Consider the following 21,068-nt stretch of genomic DNA (forward strand, 5'->3'; position numbering starts at 1 on the left):
CTTTTAACTATCCCAAAGCCTAGGACCAAGAGGCATGGAGAGGCAGCCTTTAGTTACTATGACCCCTGCCTCTGGAATAGCCTGCCAGAGAACCTGCTGGGGGCCAGAACTGTGGACATTTTTAAAAGAGATCTTAATCACACACCTTTTTAGCTTTGCTTTTCCTTAGGGTGCTTTTTATCCTCTTATGTTTGTTGTATAGTAAATACTTCAGTTTTTTATTTTCATAGTTTTTTATACTTTTGTCCCCACTGTGAAACACATTGTGTTTCATTCCACGTCTGAAATGTGCTGTATAAGTACAGCTCGATTTGATTTGATGTGGATTGCCATGCAGCACAGTGTGCAACACTCACGTGTGCACACGTACACACACGCGCGCACGCACACAATAATACTGAGTATTATTGCAGTTGTCACAATGACTTTTTTTCAATGAGCCCCAGCGTCATGCATTGTGTCTTTCTAGAGAGACGGTAGCTTTGCTTTATGGGAAGTGGAGTGTGGGTTCAGATTCCACCGTGTTTGACTATAGTACTGGACATCAGCGATAAAGAAAGTTATATTTGAGTCTACTTTTAATTGATTCTCTCACTTATTTATGAATACCTATGAATACACTGCATAGTATTTTATTGAAATGACTGGAACACATGGGAAACAAAGGAGAAGCCACTATTACTAAAGCAACTACTGCATGCGTGGCATAAAACTCAAGTTGATTGTTTAACACGGAGTAGACATATTTTATGAGCTGTGGTATGAAACGTGAACACACACAGACACACAGACACACAGACACACACACTACACGGATACGTAACATTACGCAACCCAGATCAAATGAGCTGTCTTATCAGCTTAACACTCAGAAGCAATTTACACACACTCTTTTTCATTAGACTACCAGACGACTTCAGGAGACCTATGGCGTAGGTCACACACACACACACACACACACACACACACACACACACACACACACACACACACACACACACACACACACACACACACACACACACACACACACACACACACACACACACACACACACACACACACCAAGTTTGAGTTTATTTGTTCTGGTCAGGCACTGGTGTATGATTTAGATGAAGTTGTCTCTTTAACACAGACCATATGAGTTAGGCTATGGACTTTGATCTCATCAGAGCCAGCCAATATTGACAAAGGCAATCTGGGATTCAAAAAGCAACAAAGCGGTTCTATTCTTGAAGAATCAATGGCTTTATTTAAAAGTTTAAAAAAAAACGGATGTACCAATCACAGATTGCCTCATTTAAGGACCTACTCGTGAAGTGATACAGCTGTAATTGTGAAAACTAATGTGGATTTGTAGTGGCTGGTCTGCAAATACTTTCTCTGCTTAATTTGACAAATGAATCAAATTAGATCCAGGAAAATGTTTTGCTATGATATATAATGACGGACAATTGTTTTTATGCAATTGAGATCTATGGGCATTGTTTTTCGCACACACACACACTTACTCATCGGTCTCCAACACAAACGAGCGCCAAATAATAATAATCAAAGTGGTTGTAGAGGGTACAACAGGTCAGCACCTCAGGAGTAGATATCAGTTGGCTTTTCCTAACCGAGCATTCAGAGTTAGGGACAGCAGGTGCGGTAGAGAGAGAGAGTCGAAAACAGTAGGACCGGGACAAGGTAGCACGTCCGGTGAACAGTTCAGGGTTCCATAGCCACAGGCAGAACAGTTGAAACTGGAGCAGCAGCACGACCAGGTGGACTGGGGACAGCAAGGAGTCATCAGGCCAGGTAGTCCTGAGGCATGGTCCCAGGGTTCAGGTCCTCCGGGAGGGGAGGGACAGGGAGCGAGAGAGAATTAGAGGGAGAATACTTAAATTTACACAGGACACCGGATAAGACAGGAGAAATACTCCAGATATAACAGACTGACCCTAGGCCCCTGACACATAAACTATTGCAGCAGAAATACAGACCTTATGAGTTAGGGTATGGACTTTACTCTCATCGAGTCAATATGACACTGGCAGTATTGACAAGGGCAATCTGGGATTCAAACAGCAACCAATATTTTTCACGAATGAATGGCTTTATTTAAAAGTCAAAACATTGATGTACAGTTGAAGTCGGAAGTTTACATACACCTTAGCCAAATACATTTAAACTCAGTTTTTCACAATTCCTGACATTTCCTGACATCCTCAATTCCCTTTCTTAGGCCAGTTAGGATCACCACTTTATTTTAAGAATGTGAAGTCAGAATAATAGTAGAGAGAATGATTTATTTCAGCTTTTACTTCTTTCATCATATTCCCAGTGGGTCAGAAGTTTACATACACTCAATTAGTATTTGGTAGCATTGTCTTTAAATAGTTTAACTTGGGTCAAATGTTTCAGGTAGCCTTCCACAAGCTTCCCACAATAAGATGGGTGAATTTTGGCCCATTCCTCCTGACAGAGCTGGTGTAACCGAGTCAGGTTTGTAGGCCTCCTTGCTCACACATGCTTTTTCAGTTCTGCCCACAAATGTTCTATAGAATTGAGGTCAGGGCTTTGTGATGGCCACTCCAATACCGTGGCTTTGTTGTCCTTAAGCCATTTTGCCACAACTTTGGAAGAATGCTTGGGATAATTGTCCATTTAGAAGACCCATTTGCAACCAAGCTTTAACTTCCTGACTGATGTCTTGAGTTGTCGCTTCTATATATCGACATAATTTTCCCTCTTATGATGCCATCTATTTTGTGAAGTGCACCAGTCCCCCCTGCAGCAAAGCACCCCCACGACATGATGCTGCCACCCCGTGCTTCACGGTTGGGATGGTGTTCTTCGGATTGCAAGCTTCCACCTTTTTCCTCCAAACATAACGATGGTCATTATGGCCAAACAGTTCTATTTTTGTTTCATTAGACCAGAGGATATTTCTCCAAAAAGTACGATCTTTGTCCCCATGTGCATTTGCAAACCGTAGTCTAGCTTTTTTATGGCGGTTTTGGAGCAATGGCTTCTTCCTTGCTGAGCGGCCTTTCAGGTTATGTTGATATAGGACTCGTTTTACTGTGGATATAGATACTTTTGTACCCGTTTCCTCCAGCATCTTCACAAGGTCGTTTGCTGTTGTTCTGGGATTGATTTGCACTTTTCGCACCAAAGTACATTCATCTCTAGGAGACAGAACGGGTCTCCTTCCTGAGCGGAATGATGGCTGCGTGGTCCCATGGTGTTTATACTGGCGTACTATTGTTTTTACAGAATAACATGCTACCTTCAGGCATTTGGAAATTACTCCCAAGGATGAACCAGACTTGTGGAGGTCTACAATTGTTTTTCTGAGGTCTTGGCTGATTTCTTTGGATTTTCCCATGATGTCAAGCAAAGATGCACTGAGTTTGAAGGTAGGCATTGAAATACATCCACAGGTACACCTCCAATTGACTCAAATGATGTCAATTAGAAGCTTCTAAAAACCATGATATCATTTTCTAAACCTTTTTAAAGGCACAGTCAACTTAGTGTATGTAAACTTCTAACCCACTGGAATTGTGATACAGTGAATTATAAGTGTAATAATCTGTCTGTAAACAATTATTGGAAAAAGTACTTGTACAAAGTAGATCTACAAAGTAGATGTCCTAACCGATTTGCCAAAACTATAGTTTGTTAACAAGAAATTTGTGGAGTGGTTGAAAATCATGTAAACTTCCGACTTCAACTGTACCAATCACAGATTGCCTCATTGAAGGACCTGCCCATGACGTTATACAGCTATAATTGTGTATAGTATTCTGAAAACTAAAGTGGATTTGAAGTTGCTGGTCTGCAAATACTTTCTCTGTTTGAATTTGACAAATGAAACAAATTAGTCCATTCGTTTTTTTTGCTATGATATGCAAATGAGCCATAATAGCTTATGGCAGGTTTGCCTTTACATACAGACCGGGCAAAGTCATATACACACTTTAATGCTGAAGTGTCCACACACACACACACACTCACAAAGAAAATTTGCGATCATAATTTTTACACCCACAGTGTTAAATTGAACAGTTTCTTAGTAATTATATGTGATTTACTGAAATAGTGTTAAACTAACACTTTTCAAAGTATTGATAAACTAACACCCCGAGAGTGTTGGGTCCCTAACACAATGGGTGTTACATATTCAGACTTAAATGAACACTTCATTAAAGCTGATGCTCTTACACTTTCTCAGGCTTAGGGAATTAACACCTGTCGTGTTACCGTAACACATTTTTGGGTGTTGTTTTAACACTGTAGGGTGTAAAGCCTTACTGTATTTGCATATTTATTTCCCAGGGTGCCATTCAAGTGAATTTTAGAGGTCAGTGAGTGTATAAGTGAAAATCTTATCATAAAAGTAACGCTGATGACAATTTTTTTATATTTATTTAACCAGGGAAGTCAGTTAAGAACAGATTCTTATTTTCAATGACGGCCTAGGAACAGTGGGTTAACTACCTGTTCAGGGGCAGAACGACAGATTTGTACCTTGTCAGCTCGGGGGTTTGAACTTGCAACCTTCCGGTTACTAGTCCAACACTCTAACCACTAGGCTACCCTGCCGCCCCACAATAGATACTTCGAAAGTCTAGTTTTACCCTAACACACTGGTCTGAAATTCCTGGTTTGCAGGCCACATTGGCAAGTCAAAAAATGCTGGCTTACAAAGTGTTATATGATTTCTATTGGAGCTAGGATAGCCAACGATTTAAACGTTTTAAATCACCCACAATCTGCAGTTAGAATGACTGCCAAGGTAGGGAATATTTTTATTCGATGAGGTTTAACGGCTGTTGGGATCCAATAAATGTTGCATTACCGCCACCTACTAGACTGAAGTATAAGTCCCTTATACTTTACTTAAAATATGTATTTTTTTAATTAATCAACAAATGCCCTGCCATCTAACCCTACACTAAAAAAATAGACAAACAAACCCACCACCCTACTATTTAAATCTATTTAGTCCTACTTCGGGCCATCAGCCTGAAAGGATGGGACAACACCACTTAACAAACCCTGTAACTCTTCTGACGTCAAGTCTCGCACACGCAAAAACCTCTCTGCAGCTGCTACCACAATGTCTGTGACTGACCTTCCATCCCTGCAGTACAGTTGATAAACATTGCTATAAATGCCTATAATCCAATCTTACTGAAACACCACTTGTTGGTTTATCACTCACACCACACCTCTCAGGATCCCTCCTGTTTGAACCATCTTCCTCTACTTTCTTCACTGCCTCATCATATGACAACTTCTACACTACTCTAACCCTGGAATCCTCAACCTGCCTCTCTCGCACTGGACATTTCTGACCCCCAGACCCCATGGGCACCCCTACAATTGACACATACCACTACTTTCCCCAATGCTACACATTCCTTTGTCTCATGCACACCTAGGAACCTCCCTCCTACACACTGCTGACACATGCCAATAAGCTTGACACCTGAAACAACGTAATGCATTCGGCACAAAAACGTATATCCTAACATCACTTTCTCTTTCACCACTCATGCCGCCCAAACGACGAGCATCACAAACACCGGGAATTTTCCGCTTGCTTCAGTTGGTCAACTTTCACATTTACCGCTACCCCAGTAATCACTCCTTCCAATGGCACCCTTTTCTTGAGGGCAAAACAATTCACATCTCTTGCCCCCATTCGTTTAACGAGGAGTGCCTGCTCCCTCTGACTAGAAACAAACAATTATCACAAGACCACTTCTGGTTACCTTCACTGATTCCACAGCACCCAACTCTGTTTTCACCCACCATAAATCCACAAATGGATCAGCCAAAAGGCAAGGGTCCACTTTTTCCAAAAACTTCACTCCTACTGTCACAGACTCATCTTTATCCTGACCCTCAGTGCAAGCCTTGGGCTCTGAGAACTTCACCACACCTACCACCTCAGATACTTTGCCCTCATTCACTTCCATTTCTCCTTCTGTCTTCGATCCGGCGTACAGCTCACTCTGCTTACACTTTCTACCATTCTTCTTTAACATGCCATCTCCCTTTTTTCTGCCATTTTAACCGACTCAAGCTCACCCTCTTCCTCCCTCTCTCTCTCTTAGACCTCCTCTGCCTCTCTTTCTATCTCCATTCCTCTGTATTGCAAGTATACTTAAGTATACTTACGTCTTCTTATGAAAATACTGCACTTCTCCAGACATACATTTTGTTGTAGCCCTCTCAACGGACGCTATTTAAACGGCTGTCACATCTCTTTTTTTTCTCCTCAATTTTGTGGTATCCAATTGTTTAGTAGCTACTATCTTGTCTCATCGCTACAACTCCTGTACGGGCTCGGGAGAGACGAAGGTTGAAAGTCATGCGTCCTCCGATGCACAACCCAACCAAGCCGCACTGCTTCTTAACACAGCGCGCATCCAACCCGGAAGCCAGCCGCACCAATGTGTCGGAGGAAACACCGTGCACCTGGCAACCTTGGTTAGCGCGCACTGCGCCCTGCCCGCCACAGGAGTCGCTGGTGCGCGATGAGACAAGGATATCCCTACCGGCCAACCCCTCCCTAACCCGGGCGACGCTAGGCCAATTGTGCGCCGCCCCACGGACCTCCCTGTCGCGGCCGGTTACGACAGAGCCTGGGCGCGAACCCAGGGTCTCTGGTGGCACAGCTGGCGCCGCAGTACAGTGCCCTTAACCACTGCGCCACCCGGGAGGCCGGCTGTCACAATCTCCGTATAATCAGCCGAACCCTGCGGGATGTAGGGCTCAACAGTGCATCCCACTTGAAAAAGCAGCAGCTTGGTCTTGATGTTCTTCTATACCCAATAGCTGCCGCAACGTTTTTCCATTTCAAACAAACATGCTTCGGTCCACCGTCTTGTTTCCTCTTCCAGGGACCACATAGAGGAGATCGATAAAGAGACTACCTAAACCATCTAAACTGGCATAACCATCTCAATAACGGGTGAAATAAGTCCAACCGCTTACAGATTGGATTAGTTTAGAAAAATGTAGGTCGTTTATCTTTGTGTCGTATAAGTTCAATTCATCAATCAATGTCTATTTAGAAACATAGATATTAAAACAAACTATTCTGAAAAAAAAAGCGCCCTGCAACAAAGCATGCAGGTAAAGATGATAATGAGGCCCCTCCCATGTCTTTTCACTCAGAGAGTTTTAATTAATATTGTTTTTTAAAATGAAACCTTTATTTAACTAGGCAAGTCAGTTTAGAAGAAATTCTTGTTTACACTGACGGCCTAGGAACAGTGGGTTAGTTGCCGTGTTCAGGGGCAGAACGACAGATTTTTACCTTTTTTAGCTCGGGGATTCGACCTAGCAACCTTTCAGTCACTAGTCCAACACTCTAACCACTAGGCTACCTGGCGCCCCAGAGTTAATGGAAATGAACTCAACACAGTCGTGTAACAACAACACCACCTGGTTAACACTTCATTTATTCACCGAAAATGACGTCAAGTTCAATCCCTCCCGAAATCAACACTCAGATATGACTCACAACACTTTTTACCTCAACGGCGAGATTTTAACACCCGCAAATTTGGGCATGCACGCACACACACAAGTGGCTTTATTCTTGACAGATGTGAAGCTGAGAGTGCAGATGTTTTTCTAAAACATGTTTCGAGACAAATACGCCTTTCTGATGCCTCCTTGTGTTAGCCGGCTCTCTTAATTGCGAAGCCAAACACTGGCATTCTCGGAAAAAGAGCAAATACAAATAACCAAAGAGCAAATAATAACCAAATGAGGCCTGCACCTGTTTAAACGCAGCGTTTGGAGTGGTGGAACCCTGCTGCACGTCTCAGTAAGGCTATCCATTGTCCCATCTTCTCTAAGAAATCAGCGAGATCGTATTTCTGCTATTGGTCTCCATTTGTTTTGTTTTCCTCTCAGAGATTGTTTCCAGATGTGCTGGGGGTTAACTGGATTAGTGGGGTTATTTAAGTCAGCGGTAGCCATGCTCACTCATATGGTGACTACATGTGTGCAACGATAATTAGTACACGGTTAAGGGGTTACCGTGAATTTTACAGTGGCTTTACAGGCAGCTCAGTGGCAAGAAAGATTGTGTGTTTCAGTGATTGTGTATTACAGTACACTGTAAAAATAAATGCGGTATCGAAGCAAGTACAGTGTAATGACACACAGTACAATACTGTAAAATGTACTGTATTATACTGTAAAAAAAAAGATGTTTATACTACCGTAATCGGTGGGGATTGTATTTCACTGTGATATAAAGGGATTGGTGCAAGCCGGATGGCTGCTAGGTAAAGTGTTTACAGACGTTACAGAATGTTAATGAATAGTTGGTGTTTTATATCACTTGCACTTCTACAGGCCTTAACAAAGGCTTCCAAACTGGCAGTGACTACAGGGCAAAACCAAACATGGCTAAATTCTCCACCAGTTAAGACTTGCTGCCGTTCCAGTCTGTTCCCTATATACATTTTAAATTGATGGGATACCATAACCACAGAGGAGTTCAATTGGTGCAGCGTTCTCACTCACAGGTGCAACAAATATAGCCTCTTTCAAGGCACACCTCAAAATATGTTAATGAGACAGAAACAACAATAACATGCACCACTCGTGGTTAAAAGGTTTTTGCCGCTATTTTTTTTTAATGTAATGTATTCTGTGGGGTGGAATTACAGTACCACCCACATCTTCCCACAATGCACCATCATTTACAGTATGCTGGAGTATAATACAAAAAATAACTGTATAATTTCCAGTTTTCTGTTACAGTGTATGCTTCCATGCAGACCAGACACAGGATGCTTCATTTACATCAGGGAATTGTAAGAGGTGACTGGAATAAAACACTTCCACTGTACATAAGTCAAATATTCCTGACAGTCAAGTAGCCTATTAAATAGGCATCACCATTTTATTCTAGTCAAAAAAAAATCCTCTGTTGCGTGTAATGTTCTTACCAGACTCAGAAAGGTAATCTATCTAGTGTCATTATCAGAATACAGGGTAGGTATTAAAGTGTCCCTAGGTGTGCGCTATAATAGGTCAGAGCTGGGCAATGAGAAGGGCCGCTTGTATAGGTGGTAACTCCATCCCTTCTAGTTCAATAACTCAAGTAGGAAGTCCCCCCAAAATAGGACACCTTTCCATTTCAAGTACTTTCATGTCTTCATAGCTGGACATTGAGGAAGATGACAACATCATGGCGAGAAGGGTAATAATCTTCACATTGCTAGCCTCAAACAATTAATCCTCCTTCCTGCTTCTAGGTGTAACAAACGATCCATTGTTCACTTCAGGTTATGAGTCATAGGTTACATCTGTAGAAACCAAAAACTAAATCTAGAAGGGGAATTCTTAAGATTCTAACATTCTCCACAAGGCTAATCAACGAGCTTGCATTAAGAAAGATCCAGTGTACTGTATAAGATACATAAATCATGTTTAATGTTCCAGAAATGATTAAGTGTTTACTGAATGGTTCTTTCTAGAAGTGAACAGCAATGAGCAGCATAATAGGGAGGGTGTGACGTCTGATGTGTTGTGTGAGAGGTGAAAGGAGACAAAAGCTAAAAGCCTGAACAAAGACTCAAGACTGGGCTGGATCCGCAGCTAACAAAGACAAACTCGCTCATTGGCTGATAAGTGAAAACACACCGTCTATATTTGTATATTGTTCAAGAAAAATCTGTCTGGGAATATTCTATTCGAAGACTATGGAACAACGTGTAATGGAGACTAGTGGAAAGCGCAAGCTACTGAGTTCAAACACCTCGGTGTCAAATGTCAAATGTTTTCACGCGTCTCCTCTCTTGGAAATGCTCAATGTTAAAACGGTTTCTCTGATGGTTTAATAGGATTATTATTTTCTTTGCCAAGGTGGACAAAGTACTACATACTTCGCCCTAACAAAGAAAAGACCCCCAAGTAGTTGTATGAGGTCAAGCACAGCTGTTCTATGCAGTCTGTGGTGGCTTGCCAATTGTACCTGAAGAAAGCAATTCCTTTCACCCTCTTGCAAGACCACTTTGCGTCTTCAATATCATGACCTTACAAGGCAGCAGTTCCAGGTTTGTCAGTAGACATATAAAACCCATCCGAAGATGACGACGAACAAACAGTGAAATTGGGAACATTTGGTTTGAGTTTGGCTCATGTGGACTTTTTAAAGACCTCAATCTACTGTATTTCTTTCCACTGTCTCCTTAAGGTTCTCATTAGAAGGACAGCAGTTCTGGGAGAGTCTCAGAAAGTCCGCTCAATCTAGTTTCATATGGGTACTACACCAGGCTATTAGAGTCCGGCACCGGGCCAGATACACACCCGCGGGAATCAGGATTGGCTGAACATGAAAGAGTTCTGATGGAGAACTAGTGAGACATGGTGTATCTCTATTGGTCTCCACTGGAGTCCTTGGGTGAGCAAATAGGGCTATTCATTGTTATGATGACAGTTCATGGGCAATATCTCTCTCTCTCTCTCTCTCTCTCTCTCTCTCTCTCTCTTATACAATGACTACCAGCTTGGCAAAGGCACATTTAAACTGTCTGACTTCAGAGAGAACTCTTGGTGGTCATACGTAGGGGCTTCAAACAGTCGCCAGATGAGATCCTCTGAATGGTGGGTTTAGTGTTTAATCAAAGAGAGCAGGGAGATGAGTGGATTATTCAAGTATGAACAACAAAACACGCAGAGAGAGATCACAATAGTAGTCAAGTCAAAGAAAGCCATCATTTTGGCCATGTGTATGTATTAGGACTGTACAGTAACCCCAGGGCTCCTGTAACGGAAATAACAAGTATGTATGTAAAGTATGTGGAAGCATTGTGTTGATTCAGATCAGATAATTGGATTGATGTTAGACTGTTCATTTGCCTCCATAGCAGGTGGCCGGCCACCAGAGACACTAAACCACAGCAGTAGTCGTGCATCCTGAAGAAATGAACTCTCTCTCACAACGCTGAGCCGTACATTCCTCTGTGTAAAGCTACACATACTCTCTGCCCACTTTTAACTCCATAAATCCGAGAGCTGCTTCAGTCATGCCTTTCCTTTAACTTCGCTGTAGCTGAATGACGTTAGTTTCAAAATCCACAGGTACTCTGGGGTCCTTCATGGGTGGTCATTGCAGGCCAAGCTGCCTGTTTAAAAAAGAATGTGCCAGACAACGGAACCTGTTGTTAATTTACCAGCTACTTCTTTCCTGCCTGTATGCACATAGTTGAAATCATTCTCTCTCAGTGTTTTCACATGTGGGCTGTTTTTAAAGACACACTGTTATCAGCAACCAGGGGCAATTGAGCTCACAAGCTTGCATGAACCTTAAAGAAACACTCAAAGTAATCTCCTAGTTTAAAAGAAATGGGAATATGCTGCCAAAATCCCAAAACCTTATCTTATCCCAAAATCTTGTTTTCATGTAAAATCTTATTTTAGAAGCCTGGGGGTATAGTCTATGTGGGGTGTCTGTGAAATGTTAGTAAAATATTGATAGGGGGGAAAGTATCCCTGTGGCCTTAACAGAACTTAAGATCAACTGTTTTTCTCACCCTGAGAATGTGCTGATGAGATATTCTTTTCTCTAAACATATGGTTGAAAACCATTTATAAAACAGGTTGTTTGGATTCTGGATGCTGATTGGTTGAGAGCAGGGAGTTATTCACAACAATCCCTGGGTAATGCCTGTCAACTAGTGCTGAGCGATTAATCAACATTTGTTTTTTGGGGGGGGTTATTAAACAACTAATTGAGAAACGTCGGTTAAATTACTTGAATTCCATTTAGTAAAAAAAAAATGTTGTGCCCAACGCGCATAGTTGATTTGAGAATTCAAGTCAACTATGCGGGACGCTGGAATGAAGGGAGTTGTAGTTTTCATTAAGCAAATATTCAACCTAGTTCAGGTCAGAACCGTGGTAATTAACTACAATGACCACAATGCATTGCGCCTGTGTTTTCTGGCTCGGACAGAGACAGATCAGAGGGGAACAAGCATAGTGAGAGGTTTAAATCTCGCCAAAATCTGTCCAAAATAAACCCAATGTGTTTATATGGGCTTATTTTGGACCTAAATTTACTGTCTGCCTTCCCGCCTTTGGGACAATGACTTCCATTGTTAGGGCGGAGACGTGCATATACGCCTGCTACGTTAGGTTAGATTCACATAGACCGCATGAGGGAGGAATCTACGTAAGACAATGACGAGAGGGACAGAGACCGTTTGTGAAAGTATGCCTTATTTACTTTGAGGAACAACTCTGCAGCATACTTAGGCAGACTATATAGGATGACTAAAGACAGTACCTTATGGGGAGTGCGTAAAGTTAGATGGTCTGGCTGGCTGACTGCTACTGCCTGGAGCAGAGATGACTTTTAATGAAAAATAATAAAGTAATTAAATAAATATAATATACTCAACTGAAATATTGTATTATCTCATTGTAATTTCCTATTTTTCCATATATATTTACCCAATGTTGACCTGACAGACCATTAAATATTTTTTATGTTTTGGCAATTGAATGTCCACTATTTTTGGTTTTGGAATTTCCATTAAAAAGCTTTAAAATGATTGTAACGTGATTATTTTATAATGCATTTAAGGTTTTTTAAAAAATGATAGAGCCACAACCAAACCCATTTTGAGTTATCCACAGCTCAGCCAGACAATTTATAAACTTAATCTCCCCTGGACAATAGTGTCTAGACATTATTTCCCAATGCTACTAGGCTAGCGTTTGGTTTGCAACAGCTGCCTGCCTTTCCGACCTGTGCGATAATGTTGCAGTGTTTTTCTACAACATGCAGTGCTTACAGAAAGAAAAACATGATTTCACATGTGGAAAATCACATGTGTAGTTTCATGTTATCACCCAGAGCTGATTTGTAAAGGTGCTGGAGGCAAAAGGCAGAACTGGAGAAACAGGAAAAAGTCTCTGCACACTTCCAGTCAGATGCAAATGTTTTTAAATTTCGGTCAGTCGACCTTCATCAGAGCATATCTCCACAAATAAGAGTGGGACAGATAAGGCCACACAGTGAGCCAGAGGATATTGCAGATATTGTAAATATAACACGCTCCACGTTGAGCCTTAGCACTGCCCCAGATGGGAGTTATTCACATGATAATACCTGGTTTCTCATGCCTTATTTCCTAAGAGAGTAATGGTGTGCATCCCAAATGGCACCCTATTCCCTACTTAGTGCACTACTTTTGACCAGAGCCTTATGGGCCTTTGTCAAAAGTAGTACACTACATAGGAAATAGGGTTTTATTTGGGATGCCGACATGGTGCGTGTCGGGAGGTGTCATGGCCGACTACCTGAGGGCTGTGACAACTGATGTGCCAAGGTGAAGTTTTCCCTAGGTACAGCTCTAGGATCAGTTTCCCCTCCCCCACTCCTAACCTTAACCATTAGTGGCGCAACTTCACCCTCCATTGACACGCTACTGTGTTTGGTAAACATGGTAGACTAATGTGTAAAGTAGTAATAACATGATTTTGGTTTCCTCCAGATGCACAGAGAGATGATGTATGCCAGCAGAGATGGGCAGCACCCCCCCAGACACCCACCTATGGGCCACCCTCCACACCACCCCATGCAGGGCTCCCTGTCCCCAACCACGGCCCACTCCGTGCCCCCCTCACCCTCCCGGATCCCCTTCGGCCCGCGCCCGGGGTCCATACCCTGCAGTGCCACTATGCCCCGGGAGCGCATATCTAATGCCACACCTCCCGTGCGCTCCGTGTCACCCTGCCCCAGCGCCATCCTGGAGAGGCGGGACGTCAAACCTGATGAGGACATGGGCGGTAAGAGTCACAGCCTGGTGAGAGGGGGAGAGGGGCTTTACGCTGACCCGTACCTTCTCCACGAGGGGAGGATGGGCCACGGCCCTGCCCATGGAGGGCACCCTCCTCCTGGGGACATGGTGGACCACGGCAGCCTGGCTGGCTACCACCGCGCCTCCATCCGCTCCACAGGCTCCTACAGCGGGCCCAGCCCCACCGAGGCCATGGAGCAACCCTCACTCTACCGCCAGAAGTCCAGGAAGTACGGAGACAGCCAGCTGCCCACGCTGGGCTCCAAGACCCCACCCCCCTCCCCCCACAGGATGGCAGAAGTGAGGATGATTGACATCCATGGGGCCACGCCTCCTCATGGCAGCATTCCCCTGGAGCGCTCCTCGCCTGTTCGCCAGGCCTTCAGGAAGGAGGAAGTGGTCAAAAGCAGGAGTAACATGGCATCTCCAGTTGTGCTGGACCTCCAGGGTCACGGCCCTATCCCTCCAGCCAACGACCCACAGACACGGTAAGCCAACCCGGGGGACCTGAGGCGGGACAGGTGGACTAGTGTGGGGTGGGGGTCAGTGAAAGGGTATGATACTGCATGGGAGCATGGATGACCTAACACTGCATTCCTGCACAGTTCTAACTGTAACCGCGGGCTGCTCTGTGTTCATCTCAGCTCAGATTGTGTCTCATCATCACCACTGCAGGGCAGAGACATTGTGGTCTGCCCTGTCTCTCTCACACTCACCCCCACACACACACACACACACTGTGTGTCTGGCCCATCCTGTCAAGGTCATCACATTTAGCAGAGTGGGCTATTATAACAGTGTGTTATTGTTATGTATTGTCTTGTCTTATTGTGTCTTTCAGCTACACCAGTTAGGTGTGTGTGTGACTAGCTCTATTTGTACGAGTAGCTTATTCCAGTTGAAGAGAGTTGGTGTACTCAGTGCCCCATAGTTGACAGATTAAACCAAGCCACTGCAGTAATTGAGTAGTGCCTCACTCCCCATATTCAGACTGTATATTATCATGTCATCTTGTGGTATTGTTGTTTTAAAAACACACTGTCTGCAAGCCCGTGTAGATGATCTAAACCGGCCCTCCGACATTCATTTCTGAGGCTAGTTCAACTAGGCTGGTTCTGGTTGCACTAAGAACAGAACACACAAACACAGGAGAGGGCATGAGGGACATACTCTAGCCATACAATCATATGTGGTTTCATTGGAATGCATTAGACCGGAGGGATAGGAGAGTGAGGGGGCCAAGGGGTCTGTGTGTGCACCGCTCAGGAAAACCAAAGAAAATATTGAACCAGGTTGGTTGGATAAGACCTGGGCTTTCTGAAACAGCCAAACCAAGGGGAACAGATCACAAGGACCACCTGCACGGTACAAACACCATGACGACTACCGAATGGCACCCTGTTCCCTTTATAGTGCACTACTTTTGAGCAGAGCACCTACGTTCCCCATTTTAAATGGCCCAGGCGTATAGGAAAGAAAGGGGGAAAGGAGTTTTAGTGTGAAGGTACTTTACATATAAAACAAAAAGGGTATTTTAGGTCATTTACTTTATAACTACAGAGTGGCCTTCAAGCATGAGTTGTACTTACATGCACAAGGAGCATTCCATATACAGTACCAGTCAAAAGTTTGGACACACCTACTCATTCAAGGGTTTTTCTTTATTTTGACAATGTTCTCCATTGTAGAGTAATGGTGCAGACATCAAAACTATGAAATAACACATATGGAATCATGAAGTAACCAAAAAAGTGTTAAACAAATCAAAATATATTTTATATTTGAGATTCATCAAATTAGCCTCCCTTTGCCCCGATGACAGCTTTGCACACTCGTGGCATTCTCTCAACCACGAGGTAGTCACCTGGAATGCATTTCAATTAACAGGTGTACCTTGTTAAACGTTTGTGGAATTTTGTAATGATGCACTGAGAGTCGGGAAGCAAGTTCAGGGAGTGATTGTTTTAATAAATAAATGCAACTAAATACAAAACAATTAACACAAACAACGCACAGACATGACAGAACAGAAACAATAATGCCTCAGGAAAGAACCAAAGGGAGTTGACACATACAGTGGGGCAAAAAAGTATTTAGTCAGCCACCAATTGTGCAAGTTCACTTAAAAAGATGAGAGAGGCCTGTAATTTTCATCATAGGTACACTTCAACTATGACAGACAAAATGAGAAGAAAAAATCCACAAAATCACATTGTAGGATTTTTAATGAATTTATTTGCAAATTAAATTTGGGCAGTACAGTCGGGATCACAATCATTTCTCTTGTCCTCATCTAGCCCCTTTAAGCGCCCCCCTTTCCCCTTCCTCCTGTGCCATTAGATAAGTGGTGACGGGAAAACACAGTGCTTCTCTATGTCTAAGCCTCACTGGTCACCAAGCAATCACCAAGCATAAAGGTCCTTCTTCACCCGTCTTTGCTTTTCTCCGCATTGCCGGCGTAATCTCTCGTCCAGGCACCGGCCACGAGTGGCACAGTCTCTTGTTTTATTCCACAATGTGGCGCCCTAAGGTCCAACTCATCTCCAACCTCTGGGCTAAATCTACTAGACAGCCCTTGTCTTGTTTTTAGAAATTCAGGCTAGCCCACTTGTTTTTCTAGACTATTCCAGGCAGACTCCGGGAGGGCAAAGCAGACATGTTATTAGACCATGTTAGCTGGAATATATGGTTTATCTCTGCCTGAATCGAGAATTCACTGCCTTAGCATAGTAGTTTGACAGCTTGGAACACTTACAGTTATTGTTTTAACAGTGTGTTTAACTGTTGTCTACATAGCAGAAACCCCATCTACTTGACAAATCAATAAATTATTCATTAAGATATTCAGAAATGTTCTAAGATAGAAAATATTCTCCAAATCCTGTACTTGACCCACTCTTATGTTTTAATGTTATATCGCAAATTTGATCGCTAAGCAAACACGTCTGGCATGAAAACAATTCCGGTAGTATTTAGGAAGTAACTCCCAACTTAAATATTAGAAATGCCACCTTTACCGCCTAGTTAGCCCCGGTGTTAAAAGCTTGATTTTCTGATGTTTCCTGCAGAAAGCGAATGAAGGCTATGGAGCAACAGATTGCCAGCTTGACTGGTCTTGTTCAGCATGCACTTTTAAAGTCCCCAAACACTAGTGACACCAACAATTCTCTCAGGTAAGCAAGAAGATGAAGAAGGGAGGCAGCGTGGGACATTGAGTTCTCAGAGATAAGCCCAGGTTGCCCCAGCAAATGTGGACAAAGATAATAACAGATAAACTAGCTCTCGATTTTACCAGCCTAGGTAAACAGAACATTGTCGAAGGGAAATAGTGTGGACGAGGGGGTCTGATATTGACTGGCTGCAGTTATCTTTGCATTTCAACCTACTCTGTGGAGATCTTTGTGCTACTGTGTTTGCTTGAGTTTCCAATCATCAATCTCAATGTGGGCACCATGATTGGAATGAAAATGGGATGGCTTACTATGGGAACAGACTGCTCCTAACAGTCATCATGTTAACCTGTCCGTCTATGTCAGTCTGTCCATCCATACTGTATGGCTGTCTGTACGTCTACAATGCTTTTACTAATATATGTCAACCCTAACTCCAGGACAGTTCCCAGGCTTTTGCATTAATTGTCTTCTATTGTGATTCAACATAATTAATGTCTCTTTTCCTCTCTGTGTGCGTAGTGAACGACCCATGAAGACATCAAGGCAAGCGTCTCCGGTTCATAGTGCACCCAGTGCAGGTCAGGAGGACCATTATTACCCTTCTGCATGTATCACATTATGGTGTGCGTCCCAAACTGCACCATATTCCCTATATAGTTCACTACTTTTGACTAGAGCCCTATGGGCCCTGGCCAAAAGTAGTGTACTATATAGGGAATAGGGTTCCAGTTGGGACGCAAAGTAGTGTACTATATAGGGAGTAGGGTTCCAGTTGGGACGCGAAGTTGTGTACTATGTAGGGAATAGGGTTCCAGTTGGGACGCAACCCATGATCTACTTAGAGGTACAGTTCTCTGTTGCATATCCCTCAAGTTTTCCCCCAGGATGCATTGCATAGACAAGTCTCGTAATGTCACCCAACACAACCTGCCATATGCTCTCCCCTACTGCCCCACTAAAACACCCAGTCAGTCAGACAGGCGTCTTTGCTCTTCGCCGACTCATATTCCCTTCAAATCCTCTCTCGTCATACACTCTAGGCAAAAAAAGCTACTAACTGAATATGTGCTGCTGAAAGCATTAGTTAAAACAAGAGAGATGTATTATTTCTCGATCCCACCAAGACGATTCAATCTGGTCTAGCTAGCGGTCAGGGTGGATGAGAGTTCGATAAAAGAAATGCAATCTCGAGGGATGAAAACCGAGCGGTATTTATGAGGCTGCTGCCAAAGCAACTCTTCACATCTTTGGGTTTCTTCTTCTTACAGGTTTCCCTTTGCGTATTGTTCCCATTCATGATATACAGAACATGAAGAATTGACTATAATAACCATAATAACCATAATTGACCATAATTCTGATTCCTCAAATATTTCCTTGTTGTTACTTCATAAGCTGTCCCCATCACAAGAGCATCCTCTCGGTCTCCAAACAGTGGAGGAATCCTAAATGGCACCATATTCCCTGTATGGGGCACTATTTTTGACCATATAAAAGGGTGCCATCTGGGAAACTGACAGTGTGACACACATGAGCAGCCTTCATCCGAACCTGCACTTCAGGTCTGTGCAGCTGTCATTCACTATGAGAGGACTATGTGGTGAATGTTGGAGGGGGATTACAAAGTGACAATAGCACTGTGTTCTCTAGCCCCACTGCAGGGCTCTACCATGGTTGTGTCCCAATTGGCACCAAGTTCCCATTATAGTGCACTACTTTTGATGGGCCCCTGTCAGAAGTACTGCACTATATAGGGAATAGGGTAACATTTGGGACGCAGAAGACCTTACTCTGTGTGGAAGGAGTGCTCTCTTGCTCGCTCTTTCGCTCTCGCTCTCTCTCATTCACTCAGAACATTCTCCTCTCTCATTGTTCTAACACTTTGCAGGGACTTGTTCTCTTCCGCTAAGGGACTTGAGTGGCTTAGTGACACTGTGCCACTCCCACCTGTTGACAACAAGCGCCCCAGAGACAGAACTCAACCTTAGGGTCAGGTTTCAAAGGTCATAGGTCATACTACTTCATTCTGAATGGGAGAAACAGTGTAATTGAATTCAACTTCAGTTACTGTCAATACAGACTGCAGTTGGCATGGCTTGTCAAGAGTCATTCTGTCGTCAGTCTACAAAGCCAGAGGACATTATGTCTGGTGGTTGTTTTCGACAGCAGACAAACCCGTCTCCTGTCTCTTATTTCTCACAATGATTTGCATCCCAAATTGCTCCCTATACAGTACATTACTTTTGGCCAGAGTTTGATGGGGCCTGGTCAAAAGCAGTGCACTGCATAGGGAATAGGGTGCCATTTGGGATGCAGTCATGGTGAGGTTGGCGGTCGGCAAGTCTATTTCAGTCAGCACTGCCAATGTAAGTACCCGTGTGCTCCTCTGGGCAGCGGGGGAGACGCCTAGGGAAGCACAGGCCCTCATTACTTAACATTAGGAATATTAAATCAGGAACCAACACAGCTGTGGAGAATGTGTTTGGAAATGAGCGAGGCGAGTGAAGCGAGGCGAGTGAAGCGAGCGCTGGGCTGTGGCCAGGCCAATGCCCTCACGGAGGTTGCATCTCAAATGGCACCCTATTGCCTATAGAGTGCACCACTTTGTATTGCCACCTTCTCTATGGGCCTCGGTCCATAAGTAGTGCACCAAATAGGGAATAGGGTAGTATTTGGGACGCACACAGATACAAGGCCGTACGTGAAAAGGAGGGGGGGGGGGGGGGGGGGACATTCATGCATTACACCACCCATTCAATCTCAGAGGAGACGTTGGACTTTTTTACGTGTACTTTTGACTGCGGGGTATTTCATTTGCAGTAAATAAGGGAGCTATGTATTGTGTGCTTCCTCCAAAATCTGTAGGGTTTCCATCACATTGTGAAAGGGATTTATGTACTTGTGAATGAACCTCTACAGCATAGGCTACAATATGAATAATTAAATGCTATGGATTAATATGTTTTCCCATTTAAAGAAAAATGTATTGTTCTAAATCAGTTTTTATACAGCTAGATAAAGCATGTTTGTGGCAAGTGAGCCCTCTGTCCAAATCTATATTTTCTTTCCAGTTTTGTTATCACAAGTGAGGAACTGACTAGCTTATAGTGGTTTTAAATGTGGCTATTTGATTTGATCTTATTCAGGAGGTTCCCCTGTCCTGGCACCCAAAAGTGCCACACCCCCCTCTGAGAGTGGCTCCACCCCCATACTCCCAGGCCCCACCCCCTTCCAGACCAACCTGCTCCAGTGCAAGAAGAATGTCTCGGACCTTCGGCTGCAGCTCCATCAGATGAGACAGCTGCAGGTAACGCCACCAATGCTGTATCTAGGAGTAGGATTATGTTTCCCCTAGATGCTGATCTTGGGTAAGTTTAGCATTTTCCCCACTTATGGTTAAGGTTAGGATTGGGGGAGGGAAAGCTGATCCTAGATCTGTACCGAGGGTGAACATCACCCGGGGAGCCCCTATCTACTCTTATTGGTTATCAATTTGATATCAGCTGTCAATTGTTGCTTCTCATTTATTCAACTACTGTCTATCAGCTCATTTTCAACCCCCTCTATCTGAATTGGCTAAGAAACACAAAACTCAGCGTGTGTGTATGTGTGTGTTACCTAGCTCCAGAACCAGGAGGCTCTGCGGGTGCAGCTGAAGCGGGCTGAGCAGGATATCAGTTTGAAACTGGCGGAGGCCATGAGACGTCTGGAGGACCCGGTCCAAAGACAGAGAGTCCTGGTGGAGGAGGACAGACACAAGTACCTGGGCTTGGAGGAGAGGGTGTTCAACCAACTAGGGTAAGAGTGAGTGTGTGTTACTGACTAACTACAAGTACACACCTTCCAAACATAGCTCACAGGCACCGGCAGGCCATGTCTGTCTCTCATTCAAGCCCAGAAATCACTGAAGTATAGGACCAGGCAGCCTGGGCAGGCAATTATTCACAGCATACTCTCAATTTAATTCACTCGTCACGGTTTGCCAATCGGGAACGGTAATTGAATCCTTTTAATTCTGATATTTAACAGGCAAGGTCATAGCACTGCCTGAGTAGAAAGC

The 21,068-nt window shown here is 43.7% G+C and overlaps 1 protein-coding gene across 6 annotated transcripts in view; it reads left to right on the forward strand.

Annotated features, from left to right (window-relative positions):
• Nucleotides 1–21,068, forward strand: part of LOC109899508 (sickle tail protein homolog) — a 174,774-nt gene that overhangs the window by 138,775 nt on the left and 14,931 nt on the right. For all 6 annotated transcript variants that reach the window (XM_031835968.1, XM_031835969.1, XM_031835971.1 and 3 more), the window contains 5 exons: nt 13,530–14,323; nt 16,904–17,008; nt 17,528–17,586; nt 20,155–20,315; nt 20,631–20,806. In XM_031835968.1, coding sequence (XP_031691828.1) covers nt 13,530–14,323; nt 16,904–17,008; nt 17,528–17,586; nt 20,155–20,315; nt 20,631–20,806 — 1,295 coding nt within the window. The remainder of the gene's footprint in view (nt 1–13,529; nt 14,324–16,903; nt 17,009–17,527; nt 17,587–20,154; nt 20,316–20,630; nt 20,807–21,068) is intronic.

The sequence above is a fragment of the Oncorhynchus kisutch genome, linkage group LG11 (assembly GCF_002021735.2).
Source record: "Oncorhynchus kisutch isolate 150728-3 linkage group LG11, Okis_V2, whole genome shotgun sequence".
In the NCBI taxonomy this organism is placed as follows: domain Eukaryota; kingdom Metazoa; phylum Chordata; class Actinopteri; order Salmoniformes; family Salmonidae; genus Oncorhynchus; species Oncorhynchus kisutch.